The following is a 25528-nucleotide window of genomic DNA, read 5'->3' on the forward strand; positions in this document are numbered from 1 at the left end:
GTGAATGGTGCTGTTGTGTGCCCGTAGAATGGCGCTTTGTGTGTCTGTATGTGCGGATGCTTCTTGTACCGTATCTGGATGCTTCGGATGATGAGCTTTGATTTTTAAATGAGCGTAGAAATTCCTTGAATTAGTTGACCTGGAAGTTGCGGGGAATGTTTATTAGAGGAGAAGCCGGCCTCCTTCCCCTTGATTGAGTTCTCATTAGAACAATGAGTGTGAGTCATGGGCAGATGAGGCCGAGCAGCTGCAGCCGGACTGAATGGTGTTTGTTTTACAGCTGACTTGGTATTCAGTAACCTCTTATTGCATTAGTGGATGTTCCGCACTGGAGAAGCCTCCAGGAAAATACTGTAAATGATGTGTGCTATAGTTTACCAGTGCTTGGAGAAATTGCCAAGTATTTCCCCGGTTTTAACTATTTCAAGACTGCCGAATGACTATGCGGTCCTGAAGTGTGTATGGAGCCGGCAGGGGAGCAGAGTCCGCTCCAGACCAGGCGCCTGTTTTCGATAGCTGCTGGTAACTGCCACCATCGGCGTTAGCTCTGATTGGGATAGTTAACGATTTAGGTACCACGATCAAAGCAGGTCTAAACAGTCAGTGGGAGGAAAGGTGCCCCATCAGCAGCCCTTGCTACATGATCAGAGAGTGCCAATGGCCTAGCATGGCAGCCCAGAGCTTACTGAAGGCTCCCAGGGCTGTCGCATACAGATGCAGAGTAGGGCTTGAAAGGAAAGGTCAAAAATCACTATGTACTGCAATACTGAAGTGCTGCAGTATATTATAGTACAAGTGATCAAGTTATCGCAAGTTCGAGTCCACTGCGGGAACTATATGGAAGTCTGAAAAAAACTAACAGTTCTAGAAATAAAATATATTAAAAGTTCAAACCCTAGTTTTCATCTTCTCTTATAACAAAAAAAAGAAACAATTAATTACATATTTAATATCGCCATTAGAGATGAGCAAGCACGCTCGGATACAGCAGTTACTCGAGCGAGCATCGCTCTTCTCGAGTAACTGCTTACTGGTCCAAGCGTGCTTGGAAGGGGGAGGGGGGGAGTGAGCGGTGGGGATGGGGGGGGGGGGGGGGAGACCTGGACCTCTTTTTCCAACTAATCACCTGTTGAGCTGAAGCACTTGGCTGTTTCCATTGCTATTTGCGTCGCCCTTATTGAAGTGAATGACAGCTGTGGAAACAATGTAGCACGCTGGCCTACGCTGTTTCGGTGGCTCCCATTCAATGAGAGCTATGTAAATGGCGCTGAGCTGAAGCTCTTGGATGTTGTTTGTTTGTTTTTTTTTAAGTTACAAGCTGGCTGGCTTGTAACTTTTAGCAGTGGTTTCCCATCTTTGCTAAGAAAGGCTGAATTGGGAATACCCCTTTAAGTGCCTGACAGTCGCCCTGTATAGAAGGACCGTTACTGTTAGGCTACTGAAATTCCATTTACACTGCTTAGTACTGCGGTATAATATCCTCCATGATGCTGTTATTCCTGTATGCCGGGCTCTCACGAGCATATGGTAAAATGCTGCGTGTATAATGCATCATTTTACCGCTGTGTGAGCCGGCGTATGGCAATGAGTTTCAACTGCGTATTTCCTTTTTTGGTGGGGGGGATTTGTGGCTTGGCAATGTTGCGTGTAAACGCCGCTCGTATGCAGCCATTATTACGTGCCCATAAAGGTTAGGGTAAAATCGACACATGCTGCCGCCGCCTTTTTTTTTTCTCTTCTCGCGCACGTATTATACCCAGTGGATATATGCAAATGTGAATGGATCAATCTTCAATGTACTTTCATATGCTTTATTCATCTCGTTGTATCCAATGAAATTACGCCTGTGCGAGCCTACCCTTAGAGGGAGAAGAAGAGATCCTGCTCTTCTGTGTGTAGTGTATGGAGACGGCATGGCAGCAGATTGCAGATGGGAAAATGAGCAAAAAAAAAAGTCCAGGATGTTGGTCATATAATAGCAAGGAATAGCATTACTCCTCATGTGCACATATATTATTCTGAACAGTTATGGGTGCCCCGTGGGGGGTGAATGCTTGTTGCCCCGTGGGGGGTGAATGCTTGTTGCCCCGTGGGGGGTTAATGCTTGGTGCCCCGTGGGGGGTGAATGCTTGGTGCCCCGTGGGGGGTGAATGCTTGGTGCCCCGTGGGGGGTGAATGCTTGGTGCCCCGTGGGGGGTGAATGCTTGGTGCCCCGTGGGGGGTGAATGCTTGGTGCCCCGTGGGGGGTGGATGCTTGGTGCCCCGTGGGGGGTGGATGCTTGGTGCCCCGTGGGGGGTGGATGCTTGGTGCCCCGTGGGGGGTGGATGCTTGTTGCTCCAATGATTTGCATTATTGCTTTTTTGCCCTTTTATTTTCCTTCTATAAAGCAGTCAGGAATGTGTTGTGCTGCTACCATGTGACTTCTCCTGGATGGAGCCCGTATATAGCGGTAGTTTTACCTTCTGTGCTTTCTCCATCTGCAGAACCTAATGAGGCAGTTCCTCTCTGGCTTGGAGTTCCTTCATTTGAACTGTATTGTGCACCGTGACCTGAAGCCAGAAAATATCCTGGTGACCAGCTGTGGGCAGGTGAAACTAGCCGATTTTGGCCTTGCACGGATTTACAGCTGCCAGATGGCACTGACCCCTGTGGTAAGTGAAGCCTTTGTGTGTGTGTCCTAGCTGGCCAAACACATTAGATAACTATCAGTGCAGTGCATGAGGGGGTTATCTGCCGTCCCAGGTCGTCCGGGGAAGGAGGATCGGTGGGGCTTGTTGACTTTCATCATACCTGGTCTTTTGTCATGTGGTCGAGGAGTACTGGCTGATGTACACTATGTTAACAAAAGTATTGGGACAAATGATGAAATGTGGTGTGTGTTTTTTAATTCCCATTTTTCCATCTGGCATTGGGCCGCCTTTGGCCTCAATGACCTGCAGTAACCCTCCTAGACTGGTTTCCACCAAATTCTGATTTGGGGATTTGCCTCTATTCCTTGAGGAGAGCTTTGGATAGTTATAGGCGCGTTGATTGTGCACGCTCACAGCGCTCTAGTTCATTCCAAAGATGCTCTATGGGATTGAGGGAGATCCGGACTTTGGGTTGGCCAATGAAATTTCTAAATAACATTGCCAACAGGGGACTTTAGAAGGTCCAAAAGTGCTGCGATGTCCGGTACGGGTTGGTTGCTCAGGTGACGTTCCGCCACCAGACCCCGTTGAAAGTCCATCAGCTCTGCACCTCGTGGCATTCTGGTGACTTCTGTACTGGGATATGCCAGAGTGATCCTCTCCTTTATACCTAAGAGTGGTGGCGATCCCCTGATCACAGTTTAACATATCCCCCTGACCACACAGGATTGCTGGGGGTCCCAATACTTCTGTTAACATCATGCATCTCCTATTACAATAACGGCTCACATTCAGCCGACCCGGGCGTTGTGTAGTTATGATGCAGTTGGGACGGGCCGGTATGTTCGGCTTTCTCAGTATACTTTTTATACATCCTTTTCAGCAGTTTTTAATAGTTTCCCTTCCATGTACTTGTATTTTAGCAGGTTATTAGTGGATGCACAAACCGCTAGAATACATTTACGTTCCACCATAGACTGCAGCGAAAGACGCACTAACTCCACTCTGCCCTACTACTGCAGCGCGGAGGTGTCGTTGCCTTCTGCGCCCCTCGTTGACATAAACCTTCCATCTATGATATGTTGCAGTATGCGGTTGTGTAATCACACGCACCAGAAGTCGCGGTGCCGGCTGTAATCCCCTCCTATGACATTCTCTTCTAGCCTTGCTGCTGCTGGGGAGTTTTGCAGCGGCGTTCTCATGATTTCATATGTTCCATAGATGCCGCCTCCTCCTGTGTCTTCTGTGCCGCCCGCCCCCGTTCTGGCTGCTTGTTGCTGTGTTGTGACTACAGACGCGGGGCGGTATGACTCATTTCTAATATTTTGAGGTTTGTATGGGTCAGTTGGAGAGCCCGCGGTTCAGCATTCCTCATGTGCATATTTTACTGACGAGGTCATGAAACAGGATGTAACGGGCTGCCGACTCAGATTTATGTGCACATTATGTAACACTGTTAGTGTATGTAGTGACATGGGATGCCGTGTATCATCACTTACCACTGCAGGCTGAGGGATTCTACGTAAGATGTATAGATTCTCATTTCCACTCAGTTATGTAATTCTGGAAGACTAAAACAGAATGTTCCAACTATTATGTTAGTGCCTTACCCAACCTTCCAGAAACTTAAAGGGGTTTTCCAGAGAGATACTAGTGATGACCTGTCCTGAGGGCAAGTCCTCAGTAGTTATTGGCTGGGTGGGGTCCGCCGCTCGGGACCCTGACCACTTAGCTGATCAGGTGTGTCTGCTGTCAGCCCCGCAACACACATACAGACATGGAGTGGAGGCTTCTGCTCCAACCCCTATGTCATGGCCGGCCCTTGTAATTGCAGATGCCGCTCTTATTGATTTTCATGAGTTATGCCTGCAGTTATAAGCATCGGCCACTACTCCAAGGTCGGAGCAGCAGCCTCCACACCGTATGCCTGTGTGTAGTGGTGCTGATCAGTCAGTCCTGAGCGGTGGACCTTGATGATATCCTATCAGGAAAAGTCATCAATAGTTTTATCAATAGTATTTTCTTGGAAAACCTTCTTAGGGGAGGATGGGAGTTTTTTTTTTTTTATTTTATTTTTTTTTAATGTTTGTAAATAAATACTCTTGAAGGGGTTTTCCGGGGAGAATACTATTGATCGGCCGAGGTCCGTCGCTCACGACCCTGATCGGTCAGCTGAGCGGACGCATGCTGTCAGTACTGCAAATACACAGAGGTCGGAGCGGAAGTGTTTGTGACGACCTCTGTGTAATGGCCGGCGCTTGTAACTGCAAGCGTGGCTCTCATAGAAATCCATGAGAGCCATGCCTGCAGTTACAAGCGCCGGCCACTATACAGAGGTCAGCGCTGAGACTTCGATGCTTCTGCTCTGACCTCTGTGTATTTGCGGTGCTGACAGCATGCGTCCGCTCAGCTGATCGGTCGGGGGTCATCAGTAGTATTCTCCCTGGAAAACCCCTTTTTAAGTGCGCTAAAAGGGGGGTGGTCAGAGTTATGTGCCCATTAAAGGTCCGTTCCCCATGAAGTAAAATAACTAGATGGCATATCCTCTCCTCTCTGCTCCCTGGTGTGCGGCACTGCATGGGGTCTCACCTCTGACGTCCCCTTTACACACTGCCCCAGCCTGTTTGTAGGACGTCACAGGCGCTGCAGCCAATGGTAGAGCTCCACGCCCAATCACTTGTGGTGTCCCGTAAGCAGGCTGGGGTGGTCAGAGGGGAGACCCCGATCGCTGTTCGATACGCCTGCATTTCCCTGCGCCCCTGGAGGATCAGATTTGGTTATTGGTGGTAAACGTACGACTTTCACAAGCTGATGTAAGGCCCGATCAGCACTTAGTTCCGGGTTCCCTTGATTACTAAATGTTAGTCGTGTTGGATCTGTCCTGCGGGGATTTTTCCAGAATGGTCAGGATTTTATATTTTTGTGGTCCCTTTTCCATATAGCACACGTTGTGGTGTAATAGATGGGCATGTGGCTGTATACTGTACGCCGTCCATACTTGTCCCCTTATCTGGTCTGTTTCCTGTGCCGTTCTCTCCCTTCTGGAGCCTCCGTCGCTGTATATCGCCTCTCCCTCGCTGTGCCTCTACGGACAAATACCAGACGCTCGTTGGCCTGTGGAAAGCTTCCTCTGGAATATGAAGGTTGCTCTGTGCTGCTGGAGATGCCGCTTTATCATACCATCAGATCTCCTAAACACATTAACAAGTCATTTATATCCATTTGTGCCTATAGAGGAGACGTCATGGAGGCCTGTGTAGGGGAAAGTGACCTTTCCATCTGTTTACCTGCTCTGATAGGATCACATGCAGCAGCTCTTTCCCTAGTTCTACACCAGGGATGTTCAACTTTTTGGCATCTCTGGGCCACCTTGGAAGAAGGGGAGATGTCTTGGCTCACACGTGAAATACACACACACTAATGATGCCAGGCATCGGCCTCCGAACAGCCCCCTTCGGCCTCCGAACAGCCCCCTTCGGCTAAGCCCATACGGACTCCATGTCTTGCATGCAAGCCTGTACACAGAGACCTGGAGTTCCCGGCCTCAGGGGGACGGTGGCACAGTGTCTGCCATCCAAGATGAGACCACTGCTTCTTGTCTCCGTACTAGGTAGGAGCGGGCAGGACACAGGAGGACAGGAAGGAGTATGGACGCCTGTTTTAGACCATTTCATATGTGTAGTTATTTTCATTACATACAGCTGCCATTCTGTTTGTGGGATGTGCCATATGGACAAAGCCCTCCTGTCCTGGGGATAGCGGCTGCACCCCGATACAGTGGCCTGTTTGTCGGGGCAGTGTTTTTGCACTGAGTGGCTCACATGACTGCTGGAGATGCCGGACTTGGTTAATTGTTGATAAAATAACAAGAAAAAAAACTTCCACACGGGACGCCGAAGAGTTTTAATGCAAATAACCTACAGGGATTTTTTTTTTTTTTTTTTTTTGCTTGTTTCCCTTTTCTTGTGGAGGTCATTTCATGCTTGCAACAAATAAGACGATCTCTGGTTCTTTCCAGTAAACCTTCTAACTTCTCTGATATGATATAGTGGCCAGTATATACCATTCCATAGTGGCCAGTATATACCATTCCATAGTGGCCAGTATATACCAGGTCCTTTTGGCCTTCAGAACTGCTGCAACTTGTCATGGATTAGATTCCACTAGGTATTGAAATGCTTTTGCAGGAATACCGGCCCCGGTGGACAGGAATCTTCTTGCAGTTGCTGCATATTAAATGGTGGTACTGACCTTCTCTGAACAGCTGATGGGAAGGTTCATCACTTCATGCTGCTTTTACCAAATTCAGACCCTCCCATCGGCTTGATGCAACAGACATGTGGATTCTTCTGACCAGGCCATGATGCTTTTGCACTGCTCCATGATACAGTTTTTGCACACTAGAGTCTTGTCGTTCTGCTTCTTAGCGCAGCGGCGCACAAACTAGTCGTCTGCTGTTATGGTCCATCCGTGCTAAGGAGCGATGAGTTGTATGTTAGGTGGAGTAACACTGTGTTCAGTCGCTTGACTATGCACCGACCATCAGAATGATTCTTGACATCCTCCTTTGACCCCTTTCACTGATGAGTTGTGTCCACAGGATCCCTTCTCACGGTTTTCCCTCAGTCACACCAGTCTCTGTATTCTCTCCACATCCAGCTTCAGAACAAAACCTAACAAAGCTGGCAGTCTTTGAACCGTTGGCCTTGACCAGTTGAGCCCCGATGACCAGGCTTTGATTGCAGTTGCTCAGCACCTCCAAGTAACGTGGATTCACCATGAAACAGACTGATGGAAAAGTTGCTAACTTCCTTTTATTCTGCACTCCGGGGGTCACTTGTGTCGTTCTGAACCGTGAAAGGGAGAGAGTCTCCAATAAAGTGGCCATTTAGTGTAGTGCTTTTCTTATTGGGTACATAGAATCAGTTTGTGTGTTATATAGGTATCTCTATCAGGGCTTCATCGTTGCCAGAGCCTAATATTGTTTCATATCCCCTTATATGTAACTGATCCATATCCTTTCTCTTCCCCCTCAGGTAGTGACTCTGTGGTATCGCGCTCCGGAGGTGTTGCTTCAGTCCACGTACGCTACACCAGTAGACATTTGGAGTGTAGGATGCATCTTCGCAGAGATGTTCAAGCGAAAGTAAGTCCTGTATATACAGTAACATGTAGTGGATATAGAAAAGCAGTAGTACATATAGCAGGCCTATACCGGCACCTGCTCAATGTAGTCCCGGTATTGTCCCACAGTCCCTCCAGACCCCATGATATACAAAGTAGTGAAAAGGTCACCAGTATCCAAATAAAGTAAGGGTTCTTTTACACGAGATGACCGGCCGGTGCTTCAGTGCCCAACAGTCGTCCCCACGATATCTCCTGCGCCTTCATGCAGGAGCGATAATCGCTCAGTGGAATGGAGGAGGATCGGGCCGGAGCTCTTCCTGCCACACACCGTAAACAGGACATCGTGCGTAGATGGACGACTAACTTTTTACAAAGGCCGATTGTAGTTTGATTCTTATGCCTGCAGGAACTGAATGACAAATAAATCATCGTTGAGTTCTTGGCATTTACACTGACCAATTATCGTTCAAATTCCCGCGATCCATTGAGCATCGGAACGATTTATTGAGGCCCCGTGTCCACGGGGACAGATCTGCAGCGGGTGTCCCGCAACCGTGATCCGCGCCCCATAGGGATGCATTGGACACCTGCAGGTAATTAAATACCTACGGATGTCATTTTCCCCTGAGGCGCGGATTGCGTGTGCGGGAAAACACCTGCAGCATGCTCCATTTTTAGTGCGGGTCTCCCTTGGGGACGGCTCCCGCGGGAGAGCAGGAGTTCCAAAAAAAAAAAGTGCACAGCGCATGTGCGCGGCACGCTGCTGGCGTGCCGAGCACATCCGCCGGGCCGAAGAAAGATGATCTGGCCGCGACAGAGGGAAGATCCGCAGCGTCCGGACAGGTAAGTTTAATCTTTTTAGGCCTCCTGTCCGCGGGAAAGGAGGGACCCGCTGCCTGATTCTGCATGAAGAGTCCGCGGCGGGCCTGATTTTCCCCGTGGACATGAGGCCTTAAAGGGGTTGTCCCGCGAAAGCAAGTGGGGTTCAGCACTTCTGTATGGCCATATTAATGCACTTTGTAATGTACATTGTGCATTAATTATGAGCCATACAGAAGTTATTCACTTACCTGTTCCGTTGCTAGCGTCCTCGTCTCCATGGAGCCGTCTAATTTCAGCGTCTAATCGCCCGATTAGACGCGCTTGCGCAGTCCGGTCTTCTCCCTTCTGAATGGGGCCGCTCGTGCCGGAGAGCTGCTCCTCATAGCTCCGCCCCGTCACGTGTTGCGATTCCAGCCAATCAGGAGGCTGGAATCGGCAATGGAACGCACAGAGCCCACGGTGCACCATGGGAGAAGACCTGCAGTCCACTGTGGGTGAAGATCCCGGCGGCCATCTTCGCAAGGTAAGTAAGAAGTCACCGGAGCGCGGGGATTCGGGTAAGTACTATCCGTTTTTTTTTAAACCCCTGCATCGGGTTTGTCTTGCGCCGAATAGGTGGGCTATTGAAAAAAAAAAAAAAATTCAGTTTCGGCGCGGGACAACCCCTTTAAGGGTGTGTTATATGTAGATTTTTTTTCACGTCGGTCGCACTTTTGTTTTGGTGCTGATATCAATATGGATCTGCAGCAGACTTCACCCCCTTCAAGTTGAAAGGATGAAGTCTGCTGTGGATCCGCGTCTAAATCCACCAGGTGTGACCCCACCGTTAAAGGGGTTGTCCCGCGCTGAAACGTTTTTTTTTTGTTTTTTTTTCAACAGCCGTTCGGCGCGAGACAAACCCAATGCAGGGACTTAAAAAAAAAAAACCGCACAGCGCTTACCTTAATCCCCGCGCTCCGGTGACTTCTTACTTACCGGTTGAAGATGGCCGCCAGGATCTTCTCCCTCGGTGGACCGCAGGGCTTCTGTGCGGTCCATTGCCGATTCCAGCCTCCTGATTGGCTGGAATCGGCACGTGACGGGGCGGAGCTGCAAGGAGCCGCTCTCCGGCACGAGCGGCCCCATTCAGAAAAGCAGAAGACCGGACTGGGCAAGCGCATCTAATCTGGTGATTAGACGCTGAAAATTAGACGGCACCATGGAGACGAGGACGCCAACAACGGAACAGGTAAGTGAATAACTTCTGTATGGCTCATAATTAATGCACAATGTACATTACAAAGTGCATTAATATGGCCATACAGAAGTGTATAGACCCACTTGCTGCCGCGGGACAACCCCTTGAATGTGTCTGTAAAGACTATACTGTCAATAAAAGCTACGTTTATATGGAAGCTGGTGAATGTCCGGTGTAGAACTGTTCCATTATGGCTGTTGAGTCCTCCTGGCGTTCTCAGGTACATTTTGGACCTAACATCAAGTATAGTTGCCTATAAACCTCAGATGAGCCGAATGAACCCACTGATGGCGACGGGACCACCCGACTCTATATGGGAGCAGATGTTGGGGTCTGCAAGTTTCTTTTCAACACGCCTGATCATTGGCTTATGATATTAACTATGATATGTCACGAACCATATAATTAACGAGTAGTGCGTCCTTGAAGATATTACCCTTAAACGTGTGCAGGTGGCGTATGAACAGTGGTTAGCCGTGTTGTGCAGCGGCGGGGGGGCATCGGTTCAAATCCGACTAAGGACAACATATGTATAGAGTTGGTATGTTCTACTGTTTGTGCGGGTTTCCTCTGTGTTCTCTAGCTTCCTTCACACTCCAGCAACCTACTGATATGTGAACGTAGCTTGTGAGCCTTCGGGGAGCCTGTCCCTGACTGATTTACAATGTGTGTACAGCGCTGCAGAGTATTTATACACTATAGAAAGGCGTAAAATGAAAATGCTATCTTTTAACTTTTCAGGCCTCTCTTTTGTGGGAACTCGGAAGCTGATCAGCTGTGCAAGATTTTTGAGTAAGTTTTGTTATATGAACTCCGGAAACCACGAAGAACATTTGGCGTGTCAGATCATCAATATTACATGTGTACCGCAGATGACCCTCCCAGCCGTGATTGCTCTCTCACGGAGACAGGTGTACTGTAAGCAGGGCTGCCTATGCTGCATAAAGCATCAGTGTTATCCAGGATTAGATGCGCTGTATGTATATTGCAAAAATAAAATCCCGGCCTGTTTTCTCACTGTGGCATTGAAGTAAATGGGAACGTTGCCTGTAGTTCCAAGCCTGGCCACTGCAGTGGAGATGGTGCTGTCTGCTTCCTGCAGAAATGGTCTTGTAATAAGCTGTTTAGAGGGGATTGGAAAGCAATCCCCGACCCCTCTCATCACCCGATCTACTATTGGACTGTCTTAGGGCTTGCTCATACAAATGTCTGCTTATTACACACATAATAATCAGTGGTAAAAAACAAAAAAAAACACTGATTTCCATTGGGTCTTTGGAGACCTGCCTTTTTCACAAAAGCGTATTATGTGCTTGGGGAGAAAAAATCCAGCATGTCCTATTTTAGTGCTTATTAAAGCATCATTTTGGTCTATGGATGCATAAAATGTGCAGTGAATATGCATGTTACATGTGTATTTGCTGTGTACTCTGTATTACGTTATGTCCGTAATAAGTAGCTAAAATACGCTTGTATGAGCTCCTTGCATATTTTCTACAATGGAAAATCTGTGGCAAAATCCGCAGCATTTCTACATCAAATTCCGCATCAAAATGTGCACCAGTGGTGCCGAATTTAAGTTTTTCATCCAGAAATGCTGTGGAAAATAAAGGTACCCTTAAGGCTACATGCTTCACACTTGGCCCCTTTAACATCCCATTTTAGCAGTCCGTGAAGGGTACGTTTTTTTTAATACAGAAAATAAAGTGCTTAGAACCTGTTGCTCCATGTACCCAGTGCCAAACTTGGTTAAACTTGGCTCAGAAGCGCATACTTCTGTCTATATTTTCACTCCCCGTATGTTTGTGATAGGTATATAGGAAACGTAAAGCTACAAGGGGTGGAAAAAATATGGAAACGCCATACGAAATGCGTGCTTTTAAAATCTGTCTCTACAGGTCTTATTAAAATATGGTTTATCATCCCTCGTCACCTAAGTGGAGGTAATACTACACAGATACTGTTGAGCAGAAGTGAACATCTGTCTGAGCAACAAGGTTCCATTGGTCAGGGGTTTGAGCCACTCAGCTGCTGTTACCAGCTGGCTCCCAAAACCACCCAGAGCAGGGCAAGAGGTGAAGTAAACACAAATTTGGCGGGAAAGCTCTTAGCCAAGCAGGGTTCAAAAGGGAAGCTCAGTGCTAATGATTAAAATCGCATGCATTTCATAGGCGTTTCCAAACTTTTATCCTCCCCTCTGTATACGCTTAAGATATGTCTTATGTTCTCAAATACAAAAATGTGTTGAAAGGAACTTTCCTTACTTGTTAATGTACAAGCATATGGAATCCTGCGGCTAAGTATTTGACGTAAACAATAAAAAAAAAAAATACAAACTCTTAGGCTACTTTTACACGAGCGAGCGGGATATCTGTCCAGGTTTATCGACCCAACACAGCACTTGTCAGTGTGGGTTTTACCCACGGATGCAAGGTGTTTTTCATGCCAAAACTCCTTACATCACTTCTTTGAAAATGCGATCTGGGACTTTTGCCACTGAGCTATCTGTAGTCAGTCATTGACAGTGGGCCTGTGGATCCGGAGCAGCAGACCCCCACTAATAACCTATCTGTAGTCGGTCATTCATAGTTGATCCATGGTAAAAGTCCCGGAGAATGCCTTTAACGTTGCCCATTATATATAAGTTGTCATGTACATTTAATGTATACGCTAAACATGCTTTAAAACCGGGATGTGCCTGTCCGTCTTCTACTACAGTATGATTGGACTCCCCTCGGCAGAAGAATGGCCAGAAGACGTCACTTTGTCGCGTTCGGCTTTCGCGCCGAGGAGTCAGCAGCCTGTCGAGAAGTTTGTTCCTGAAATTGATGCCACGGGAGCTCAGCTGCTGCTAGTAAGTATTGGTGTAGACTAGCGGGTGACGCGGCTGGTAATCCTGGCGCACTCTGCCGTGCATTGAAGCATTTGATGCAGTTTAATTTAGCACAAAGAAATCTGAGTTCATCTACTAATAAAGTGTTGGTCCCAACAGACTACCCCTCTCAGGTCTTACGGCGTATGAGCAGGCCCTGTGTTCTTGGCATACCCCTTCAAGAACAAGTTACATTCTGCAAGGTTAGGGGGAGGGGGATCTTTAAGGGGTTGTCTCGCGGCGAAAGCGAAAAAAATTTTTTTTCACTTACCCCCGCATTCTGCCCTGTTAAAAAGAAAGCATAGGTTAGTTTTTAAAAAGTACATTGCACTTACCTGCATTAGCGATTAGCGTTCTGCAGCTTCTTCTATTCTTCTTTTAAAGATGGCGCCGTTGGTCTTCTCCCACGGTGGACCGCGGGTCTTCTCCCATGGTGCACCGTGGATTTTCTTCTCCTTCCTTGCGTTCCATTGCCGATTCCAGCCTCCTGATTGGCTGGAATCGGCACACGTGACGGGGCGGAGCTACGATGACGACGCGGTGAGCAGCTCTCCGGCACGAGCGGCCCCATTCACCAGGCAGAAGACCGGACTGCGCAAGCCCGTCTAAAAAAGCAAGAAGCCAGCGAAATTAGACAGAGCCATGGAGACGGGGACGCTAGCAACGGAGCAGGTAAGTGAATAACTTCTGTATGGCTCATATTTAATGCACGATGTATATTACAAAGTGCATTAATATGGCCATACAGAAGTGCTGAACCCCACTTGCTTTCGCGAGACAACCCCTTTAACCTCTTAGTGACACGGCCTGTTTCGCTCCTAAGGATGCAACAATTTTGGGGGGGCTTTTCAGCTCTACTTTTTAAAGACCATAATTTTTTTTATTTTTCCGCTTACTTGACTTTTTTTGACAAGATGAGAAAAAAAACAACAATTTTGCCATAATATATAATACCAAAATTATATATAATTGTTTTGGGGTTACTCCACCGTTTTTGGTGAAAAATCCATACATTTTTTGCATTGCTGCGTTGGTTGCCTCTCCAGTCTCCTTACTTGTTAGCTGTTTTGACACAATTGCCTACTATGTAGCTGATTGCAATAGACATTATTGGGCCAGCCGGCCACAGTGCTGTTGCAGATCAGGACTGAGGATGCAGCTAGATTGTATGTATCAGTGGTGTTTAATGTGCAGACCTTCAGTTGTTGCAAACCGACCATTTGTTGTGGGTGTGAGAACATGCCGGGAGGTCTAGTTTTGTGACCGTAGTGGAGAGCCAGAGCCGCTCTTATGGGAGGATAGAATTAAAAAATGTCTAGTAATGAAGTCCTATAAAGAAATATACGCGGCCACCTTCCTAGAGACACCCCTCCTTTCACAATTGGAGCTTCTATGTATGAAAATTAGCCGGGTGATCCCGGAGGGCGGGATTAAATCAAATGACAAGTTTTCTATGAGTTAGTTTCGGTGTGAATCCACATTTGAATGGCAAAATCCAGCGATTTGAGCAACTTCCAACAGGGATCTGGTAATCTGTACTAGACTAGCTGGGGTCGATATTTCACTTCCAACCTTGTGGGGTTTTCTTGTGCAAGAATGTCGAGAGTATACTCAGTGTCATTAAGGAAGAACATCCTTTGGATGTAAACCACTCCAACAAGAGGGGTCAGAGGAGGATGTCAAGAATCATTCTGCGGAACAGGCGCTGTACATTTTAAGGAAATAGATTGCAGCCAAGTACAACGCTGCTGCTCCAACCAACATGTCAGAATGCACAACTCATCACTCATTTGCACAGATGGGATATAGAAGCCGATGTCTAATTTGAGTCCCGTTGAAAAGAAAAGCAAGAATCCTTTGGAGGGGAAAAGGGTGCAAAAATTCAATGGCTAGGCATTAAAAAAATATCCCCTAGTCAGATGAATCCAGATTTCTGGTGTATCATGCGGATGGGAAGGGTCGCAATTTGGTACAAGTAACGTAAAAATCCGTTTAGACAGAATGATTGTTGAAGAAAAATTTTCAAATGAGTCTAAACACAATCCAACAACGAATAAAAATCTTTTGGTTTAAAGGGCGCTCGCTCAATCCAAATATTCGCCTATACAGGGATTGAACGATTCTCATTTAAATGAGCCAACAATGTATTTGCCTATCTAAATGGGCTGCCCTCGAGTGGAGAATCATAGCGATTCTCTGCTCGCAGACGGTAAATCGCAGCATGGGCGGCGGCTCCTGCGGTGGAGATCCGCCATGGGATTTTGCAACACCCGTGGACAGGCAGCCTTACTCTTCAACTGTCAGCTGCTCAATCTAATCTGCAGCGCAGGTAAGTAGTTCTCCTGTCTGCATGGGCAAATATTCCTGCAGGACACCCAGTGGCCAAAGGATGGCCAATGTGCTACTACCGTGTTTCCCCCAAAATAAGACAGTGTCCTATATTAATTTTTGTTCAAAACGGTTTAACTTTTTTACATGTATAGCTGCCTGGACACTATTTAAATTGACTTTTTAAATTAACTGTTAGCAGGGCTTAATTTTGGAGTAGGGCTTATATTTCAAGCATCTTCAAAAAGCCTGAAAATCATTTTGCATCCTCAAAAATTCTGGAAATTCTGGAAAATCATGCTATGTCTTATTTTCGGGGAAACGGTAGATGGCTATGCAATGTGGTAGCTGTCTGGGTGCAGTTTCCCTCTGAGAAACGGATAGGTCAACAAGTTGGATACATTGTTTCACTGTATCAACTCCGCTCCATAAAGTATCAGCGACTCGGATAGAAGTTCAGCATTTTTCTCAGATGGGGTAAAAGTTCCCCTCCATGTTAACGTAGGCTTGATGTTTGTTACTGTGCTTTGTGGACACTAGAATTGTATTCGCTTTTTGGGTAGATTTTCTAACAAGTTTTTCTTTTTTTTTTTTTTTTTTTTGTTTTTTTAGGAAATGTTAACCTTTAACCCCCTGAGGCGTATCTCTGCATCTCAGGCCCTCCATCACGCCTTCTTCTCAGAGGACCTTCAGGCCTGTGCCACACCAGAACCATTCCCACACGCTCGAGCCACAGCAGATGAAGTGAAGTGAATCATTGGATACTGAACACGTCGTCTGCTTTTTTTTTTTTATATTGTTAGATTATCAATAGAAGATTCTTTCTTTTTTCTTTTATGATGACACTAAACTCGCCCCGTTTTGTGCAATACATCTGCCATCATGTTAAAGGAGGCTCACAACGCTAGTCTATGGAGGACTGACGTTCGACGCAAAGCTGGTCAAGTGTCCCCAGAAGGACGACTGCTCAGAAGACCTGAATTTTCTATTTATAATGCAATCCTTTTTGTTTCTCGCGTTCTCAGCTGTCTTATGGCACCGATGCCATGTATTCTCCACATCCTAACAATAGGTCATGACAATGTGTCCAGCTTTGAGCCACAGATTTAAAAAAAACAAAACAAAAAAAAAAAAAACTTTTTATACTTTTTAGTTTCCTTAAGTGACTTAAGACTGACTTGCGTCAGCTATGCGATAACAGAGGGACCAGATGGAAGATTGGATCAGCTATCGCTGGCCGAGGTAACCAATGCCGCCCCAGGTGTTGCACGGATCGCCTGCCAGGGGCTATTGGAGCTGGCTGGGACTTGTAGTCTCACAGCAGCTGAAGTGTTCACACTGCCTGATGTTCTACTATTAAAGACTGACCTGTAACGATCACGTTTGTATAAACTTGACAAGAGCTAACAGACGTCTGTCTGTATCTGCGGGGACATGCTCCAATGTGGATTTTTACCTGTGGCATATTTTCATTAGTTGTTTGATACATTGTATATGAAGAGGTATCTCTATACAGATAATAGTTTTAACTTTTATGCATTATGTAAGTACAAGGGTAAAGACCGAGAAGTAATACAGACTAGGTAAATGATTTACTGTGGGTACAAGTCGGTAAAGCCTGTAGCTGGAGGCTTGATGTTACGATGATTTTTTTTTTGTGGAAAGCAATCACACATCAGTTCTAGGAATTAAGTTGTACTTGGGTTTGTGGTTGTCAGAACTTTTGTATTACCAGCATCGATTAATGGGTAGTCATGGATCTGCAATATAGCAAAATTAAAGGCTATGGAAATATTTGTGAATGAAAAATCAATACACGTACATCTTTAAGTCCCTGCAGAAAGAAAGGATGCATTTATTGGTTTGGTGCATTGTTTTCTTTTCATGCATTTGGAAAGCCTCATACGGTTTCCAGGCTCTCCTGCTTTGAAGTTTCTGGCTGGGGTCTCTCATGAATGCACACAAACAGGGCAATCCTCTCCTTTTTTTATTTTTATTTAAGAGGCTGTGTATAACCACGGCCACTCAATATTACACAGCTATCTCTCCATCTATTTCATCCTCTCTTGAATAGCTGCTGGTCCAGTTCTCTCTCATTGCTGTTAAGAGCAGAAAATTTACCTGGAGTTAATTACAGCACCATGTACAAGTAGCTTTCTCTGTACCGATCAGCTGGTCTCTCATGAACACATAAGCTCAGCTTCCACTCTCCTCTTGCAGAGGCTGTGTAGTATAAGCACGCCCACTTAGTGCTACACAGCTATCTTATCCTTGCTGAGTAGCTGTTGGTGTGTTTCCCCCTGGCTGCTGATGAAAACAGAAAATTCACCTGGAGTGAATTACAGCCCTCTGTAATAGTAGCTTTCTCTGCTCTGTCCTCCTGAGCTCCTTCACCATCCCCTGGCACTGTTGTACAGCCCTCTGTTTGCTCAGACTTCAGTCCTCCAGTCTGCAGTACCATGAAGCGGAGAAATCAAACAATCAAAAATTTTTATTAAAAAAAGTTACGAAAAACCCTGCATTGGTTGAAAGGAAGAAGAAAAACGTGCCATGGTGTGCATATCCTTTATGCTCCACAAAAGGTGTTAGATTCTTTGCAGAGTGTGTGAGATCAACCATCACCCATATACGAAAAGAAAATGGGCAGGACCTCTATACCTCCCTGGCGGAGCATCTGAAGGAGTGCCATAAGCCTAATCTGTGTATTCAGGCCTTGCAATTGTGGGCGATGAATCAAGGTACCACTGAGGGGGAATGCAAGAGAAATAGTGTGCCTCTGTGTGGGGAAAACCTGTTCCAGCAGCGGCCCTGAGACTAGTGGGTGCCTGCATGGCGTATACAAGATCCTGATACATGTGTGGATTTCATTATTTTTCCCTTATTCATGTGGACCCTGGGAGAAGTTACAGTGGTGTGGGTTGGTCTTGTACTACTATATTTGCTGTACTAGGCCGGTCTCACACGACCGGATTTGAATTGCGGACTTGCCACAGTAAAACGTGGGCATTGAAATGCATGCATCTTTGAATTTCCCTTCACACTCGCGGATACGAATTGCATATTCTGTGGGTGGAAGAAAAATCTCAGCATGCTCTATTTTACAGCGGAATCCCCGCAGATGGCCTCCATTGATGTCAATGGAGGCGGCCGACTCGTAGCCCATACCCAAGTAACATTGTGTATGGGCTGTGGGTACCCGCCTCATCGCCAAACGACGGTGCGGGAAATACAAACAAGACTGTACTGCGCATGACTGCCTGCGGTCATACGAAATACAATTAAGTTCCGTGAGCAGGGTCACAGACGGAATTGGCAGCATGCGTAATCCAGCCCGGTCGTATGGCCGGTTGCATAGTGGTCCCCAGGCTTGCCATGTCTATGAGCCTTCCAGATGCTTCCTAGTGGCAATGAACCATCTAAAAAGTGTGTATGTATATAAATGTCCTGGTTCTGTGTAGCTACATTCAGCTGCCTTTTACACAGGTTTTATATGCTAACTTTTTTTTTAATATTGTATCTTTTTGTACACATCGAAAAACCCATGAAACACTGTACTTTCTACATGTTTAACACTTTATCTCCTGCTAACTTTTATGTATAGCATGTAAACTAATGGAGCTGCAATAGTTTAGTCCTTGCAGGGATTTGTAGCCGCGGTGTACGCTCCATTCCTGGTCTTGTTATCCAAATATTGATGGAAGTACTGCTGTGTTAATGAGGCCTTATTGCAACACCAACCCCTTCGCTAGAGCTACGTGGTGCCTTTAACAGCCGCCAAAGATGGCTGTGTGACCCTATGATCTCCTACTGTAATAGAAGGCCTTGCAGGTTACTCACAAGGTGCCACAACCTGTAGATTACAAAAAGGACCTTGCTGGATTTTCTTTTTTTTTTTTTTTTTTTTGAGGGGTTGGAGCAACTTTCATGTCGCAACAAGATAAAATCGTTCATTGGCAACACGGTCGAAATGAGAGAATCCGTAATATTTAAAACCAACCTTTATTAATTCTAATTAAAACCTACCCGAGCGCTCGCCTTAACCCAATCCAATTTGTATCCTGGTTCTCCTAGGGGGCTTACTCTTTTTCTGCCATTATACAACGGCGCTATATGCTGGCTAAAGCCAGTACTGCATGATGTGACATGTTGGATAGGCTCCGACAGCAGAGAGGCTGGCAATATACAGTAAGAGAACCCCGACGGACGTCTTCTAACATCGGAGCTGTACAGCCTTAAATCATAATGTCTTCAGATGTCAGACAGTGGATTGGAAAGGGTTAAAACCACAGGTCTCTTCACTTGCTCTGACGTAGTACCAATCAAGAGCTGCCATTCAAGTATAGAAAGCGAATGAATTTTAATATCTCCTCTGTAGTATTAGGCCGGGCTCATGCGGCCGTGAGTGTAAAATGCAGCGGTACTCACGAGGACCTGCTGTTTTTTGCTCATATTTCCCACGCCATCGCTAAACCATGACACATATACCCACAGCCCTTACGCAATGTAATAGCGTATGGGCTGTGGGTATATACTCGGGAATAGAGAATAATGGGCTCTATCTGGCGTAGACACTCACCAAAATAGAAGATGATGCGTTCTATTTTGCGCTCAAGTCCGACACGCTAATGTGAGCGGAACTGCGTAAAGCAATGTTATTGCTTGCCTGTGAGCCGCCGCGGATCACTTGGGTGTACAGAGCCCAAGTAATACGCAATTCCCATACGGTAATGTGACCCCGACCTTAAAGTGATACAACCGATATAAGGTTTCCACTGCAGGCTATAAACCAGTACTCAAAGGTATGTGGTCACTGCACAGTAGAATGCATCAAGTCCCCGCCACCTGGCTACATGCTTCACCAAAGACCTGGATGCCATCATGGCTTAAGGTGCTATTGGGTTCAAACCAGGTAAAGTGAATTCTATCATTCAGTCCAAACGCGAGTCAACGGCGAACGAGAATCATTCACTTTTCGTTCTTCTATTTTAAAATCGTCGTCTGCTCGTTCACTTATCGTTCGGTTTAAAACAGCGCTCGTTCTCATCATTTACTTATACAGCGAATGTGGAAGACGGAAGGATTCTGGACAGGCTGCACGAAAGTGAATGACCTAGCGATGACATCACTCGCTCGTTCATACTATAATCGACTCGTCTAAAAGGAACGTTACTGATTTTTCCAGCATACTGCAGAAACCTTGGATCTCTGTTATCTCACGTAATACTAATGAGGATGTATTTTATATATGTTGACCTTCTACACCTATATGGTATAGCTTAATAAGTACTACATCTGAGCATGTGACGCAACCTGTGTTTTTATAGTATGAGGGATGCGCTAATTGGGCTGTTTTGTTAATACGCTATTTTTCATTTGCTCTGATGCTCTGCCTTTCCCTCTTTTATAATATTTGTATGCAGGACGAAAAAAGTTTGGTATGGTGTTGGCTACTAGAATAAAAAGTTAAACTAAGTATTCTTTAAGATAGGATACCTTTTAATGGCTTAAAAAAAAAAATGGTACAACGAGCTTTCAAATCTACTTGGGATTCTTCTTCAGGCTTCTACCAAGACCGATCTGAAGAATCCCCTATATACATTCACATAACAGAACAGAGACCTAGTGTGATTAATTTAATTCAAATAACCGTATCAGGGGAAGAAAAGTCCTTAATTAGTCCCCAGAGAAGGATGTGTGCGGTTAATGACCTCTACATGCATGTTTGGCCAGAGCTTTTGGTGCCCTCACTCTTCCTGGGCCAGGACACTCCGACTTTATAGTGCACCATAAAACCCTGACTTATTTACATCTTGTTCAGAATAGTAAAAGATGGTCATAATGTTTGTATTCCCAAATTCGTCTCTTTCTGGAATTTGAAGTTGCCCTTTAATATAACAACCCTCATGTATTCTATTTTGTGTCTTTGGCTACAAAAATGCTCAGCCACAAGTAACTTGGGCTTCTCTTCTTTAATTGGGTAGCAGTGAGATCTCATCCTGGCTTTTTGTCTTGTTTCTCTAACATAAATCCCCCCAATAGGACATTGGGTCCACAGCATCTGGTATACAATATTGGACATAGAACATGTGAATGGGCCAGCGCTCTTATAGTCCTGCTGTGTGTTGGGGATCTGTATCCGGTCTATGGTCAGTACATGTGACCAGGTTTTGCAGCTCCTTAAATTTCTTTTCCCCCAGTCGTCTCCACGACAGCACCAATTGAGATTGCCTCCTCCTGATAGGACAGGAACATACTGAGAGGTTAAAAGCTCCCCCCTTCCCCACTTTCCTCAGTGTCTTCCTGTCCTGCCAGGAGGCAGGATCTCTGAGAGGGGTTGGTGGAGAAGCCAGCCAAAGCATACTCACGGGCGGATCGGAGGGCAGTGGGTCAGCCTGTCCTCCCTTCCCAGCCAGACGACTCCCGGGACGCCACATGGGGTGGTAACCCCCGGGCCAGGTTCCTCCCGCGGCGGCCCATGGGGGGTACAAAGCGGGAGCCTCAGTCCCCCTCCTCCTCCTTGTATAGTCACAGCGCGGCGCTCCAGGAAGCCCTTTGGCGGGGGGCGGGGCGTCGCGTCACGTATCCAGCGTGGTGACGTCATCACGCTGGCATCAGGAGCGCGAAAATTCAAAATAAGGAACCTGAGAGAAGCCAGAAGGTGGACCAGCACTACAGGTCGCAGGGTGTCTGCAGCACCGGTACAGTAATGAGCGCTCCAGCCCCAGAGATAGCTGAAACCTCAGCCTCAGCGGCCGTAAGTAGCCAGTGCGGCAAAAAATACAAAATGCAAAATCCAATGTATTGTATATGGAAAAATTGCATATTTACCCGCAAAAAATACTTTCCCTTTTTTTTTGTCAGGGGGATAAAAAAAAGACATCCCCCCCCCAGAACAAAACCTCAAAAATGCGTGGAGTGCAGGATGACACTGCCAGCTACGTACCAGAGGCCTCTATGCAAGGCATGCGTAGCTAGGCTAGTCAAAGAGGAATCGGGGGGGATTCATGGATGACGTTAGGAAGCTGGTGAAGGAGGAGGTTCGATCAGCCCTAACGTCACAGCTGGCGCCACCAGAGAAACGCCAGAAAAAGGCGTATGTTCCCGACGAGCCTTCTGACTCCGAGAGTTCTATCGGATCGGAGCAAGAGGAACAGGTGGCCGAGGAGTCCTCAGACGATGAGGACTACAAAAGATACCTTTTCCATCAGGACGACTTAACAGAATTGATTAAGTCAGTCAGGGCTACATTAAAAATGGAAGAGCCCAGAGAACCACGCACCCTGCAAGATGAGATATTCGGGGGACTGGGGGAGAGGCGTAAACATACCTTCCCTGTCCACAAAAACATCATTAAAATTATCCAAAAGGAGTGGAAGAAACCAGATGCAGGTTCCTTCTCCGCTAGAGGGGTAAAAAGAAGGTACCCATTCGAGGAGGAAGTTTGCGCAAGCTGGGAAGAGATACCCAAGGTAGACGTCCCAGTGGCCAAAGTAGCTAGGAGGACGAGCCTGCCCTTTGAGGACGCCGCACAATTAAAAGATCCCATGGATCGCAAAGCCGAAGGCCTTCTAAAAAAATCATGGGAGGCAGCGGCAAACATACTTAGGCCAGGGATCGCAGCCACTTGCATGGCGCGCACTCTGGGGGTATGGCTCGAACAGCTGGAGCTACACTTAACCAATAAAACGCCAAGGGAACAGATCCTAAATTCCCTACCTATCCTGCGTATGGCAACAAATTTCCTAGCGGATGCCGCGGCCGAAACGGTTAAACTCTTGGCAAAAGCTACAGCCCGATCTAACTCAGCCAGAAGAGTACTATGGCTGAAATCATGGTCAGGCGACCTAGCCTCAAAAAATAAACTATGCGCCCTCCCATTCTACGGTCAGTTTTTGTTCGGACCCGACCTAGACAAAATCCTGGAGAAGGCGGCCGACAAAAAGAAGGGATTCCCGGAAGAAAAGCTGCAGAGAGGGAAGACCTTCTTCCCAACCCCAGGGCAACAGCCCGAGGCCTACCGAGGCAAGGGCAAGACAGGCCACTGGAGTTACCCCAAGGGGGGCAGAGGGAGAAATATGCTCTTTAATCCCCACCAGGGGGAGCCCAAGCAGAGACCCTGACGCCAGCTCTGTAGGGGCAAGGCTGGGGAACTTTGTGGACCAATGGGCCGCAATTTGCGAAGGCCCATGGATCCCAAAGATCCTACAGCAGGGATACCGGATAGAACTGGTGTCCCTCCCCAGAAGGAAATTCATTATCACAGGAGGCTCAGGGCAACAGTTACACTTACTAAGGCAGAGCATTCGGGACCTGCAACATCTAAACGCAATATCCCTGTACCGCAAAACGAGGAAACTCAGGGCCATTATTCCAGGCTCTTCCTAGTAAGAAAACCCTGTGGGAAACAGCGGATGATAGTGAATCTGAAGCCTTTGAACACCTGTGTCAAGTACAGAAAATTCAAAATGGAGTCCATCTCTTCAACGATAAAGTTGATTCCCAAAGGGGCCTACATGGCATCCATCGATCTGAAGGACGCTTATTTCCACGTACCGATCCACGAGGGGTCCCAAAGATACCTAAGGTTCGCAGTGGATATGGGCAAAGGAATAGAGCACCACCAATTCAGATGCCTGCTTTTCGGGATCTCCTCAGCACCCAGAATTTTTACCAAAATTATGGCAGAGGTAGCTGCCTACCTGAGGAAAAAGTCGATCCTAATAATACCCTACCTGGACGATATTTTAATAATAGCAGAGTCCAGGAAACTGCTAACGAAGCACCTAGAGCTAGTGCTAGAACTCCTCCAGTCTCTAGGATGGATCATAAACTGGGAAAAATCCAGCTTAGACCCCGACAGGAAGAAGACGTTTTTGGGCATAACGCTCAACTCAGAATTACAATGCTCCTGCCTGCCCGAGGAAAAAATACAAAAAATCCAAAGGCTGGTCAGATCCTTCCTACAGAAACGATCATGCACAATTCGGGAAGCCATGTCTCTCCTGGGAAGCCTAACGTCATGCATTCCCGGAGTAGCATGGGCCCAGGCTGACACCAGAGCTCTACAGGCCTCCGTCCTATCCACATGGGACAAAAAGCAGTCCTCGCTAGGTACAAAAATGTATATCCCAAACAGTGAAAACATCCCTGCGTTGGTGAACATCCCCTGCGAACCTGCAGGAAGGGGTTCATTGGCTACAAAACCCAGCCACGCACATCACAACGGACGCAAGCGCCTGGGGATGGGGAGCGCATGTGGGGAACCAGTTCTTTCAGGGCCCGTGGTCCCAAAGGATAAAAGAACAATCCTCCAATTACAGAGAGCTACAGGCCGTATGGCGGGTCCTACAGCAGTTAGGAAAATCGCTACGGAACCAGCATATAAAGATACTGTCGGACAATACCACCACGGTCGCCCATATTCGGCACCAGGGGGGCACAAGGTCTCCTGCCCTGCAAAACATTTCGCAGAAAATCTTCCACTGGGCAGAGGGCCGGATCCTTTCGATCACGGCAACACACTTAAAAGGGACGCTAAACCAAAAAGCGGACTTCCTCAGCAGGAGGCAGATAGACGCAGGAGAATGGTCTCTCTCCCTGCAGGCATTCAGAATCCTGACCAACCGGTGGGGGACCCCACAATTGGACCTATTTGCAACTAGGGAGAACGCCAAAGTAGGCAATTTCTTCTCCCTCCGGCCAGGAGATCGTCCTACAGCAATAGACGCCCTAGGCCAGGACTGGGGAAAGGGGCTAGCGTACGCGTTTCCTCCGATACCGCTGATCCCCAGGGTCTTACAACATTTCAGAACCCAGGTATGCACGCTAATCCTGGTGACCCCCTTCTGGCCCAAGAGAAGTTGGTTCGGTCTTCTAACAACATTGAGTGTCCAGGACCCAGTCACCTTTCCAACCTGGACAGATCTGCTATCACAGGGGCCACTGAACCACCCGGGCTTAAACAGACTCCACTTAACAGCATGGCTCTTGAGGAATCCTCACTAAGGGGGAAGGGATTCTCACAAAGAGTGGTAGAAACGTTAATGTCCAGCAGAAAAAAGACGACCCACCTTATCTACCAGAAGGTTTGGAGAAGGTTCTCCTCATGGAGACAGGGAAGGGATTCCGGGGATTCTATCCCGAGCATCCCTTTGATCTTAGAATTCTTGCAGGAGGGCCTACAGATGGGCCTCTCTCCAAGTACCCTGAAGGTCCAGGTCGCAGCCCTTAGCGCCATATGCGACACAAAGTTCGCGGACAATAGATGGGTCAACAGGTTCCTGACAGCAGCAGCTAGATTACGATCTAGACCCATAAAACTTGTTCCAGACTGGAACCTTAATTGGGTTCTAAGGGCCATGTCAGCGGAACCATTCGAGCTGATCGAAGCACTACCGATAAAAATGCTTACGATCAAGAGCGTTTTTCTAGTAGCCATCACGTCTGCGAGGAGGGTTAGCGAGCTTCAGGCTTTGTCCATTCGCCACCCATTTCTAAAAATCTCAGACTCC

General features: G+C 47.0%; 1 protein-coding gene across 3 annotated transcripts in view; it reads left to right on the forward strand.

Moving 5' to 3' along the window:
- The window catches only part of CDK4 (cyclin dependent kinase 4), a 36940-nt gene extending 20129 nt beyond the window's left edge, over window positions 1-16811 (forward strand). For all 3 annotated transcript variants that reach the window (XM_066584394.1, XM_066584396.1, XM_066584395.1), the window contains exons 4-8: window positions 2485-2652; window positions 7668-7777; window positions 10559-10609; window positions 12536-12671; window positions 15630-16811. In XM_066584394.1, coding sequence (XP_066440491.1) covers window positions 2485-2652; window positions 7668-7777; window positions 10559-10609; window positions 12536-12671; window positions 15630-15770 — 606 coding nt within the window. In that variant the 3' untranslated portion in view covers window positions 15771-16811. The remainder of the gene's footprint in view (window positions 1-2484; window positions 2653-7667; window positions 7778-10558; window positions 10610-12535; window positions 12672-15629) is intronic.
- Window positions 16812-25528: the final 8717 nt, after the last annotated feature.

This window comes from Eleutherodactylus coqui, chromosome 1, assembly GCF_035609145.1.
Source record: "Eleutherodactylus coqui strain aEleCoq1 chromosome 1, aEleCoq1.hap1, whole genome shotgun sequence".
Classification (NCBI taxonomy): domain Eukaryota; kingdom Metazoa; phylum Chordata; class Amphibia; order Anura; family Eleutherodactylidae; genus Eleutherodactylus; species Eleutherodactylus coqui.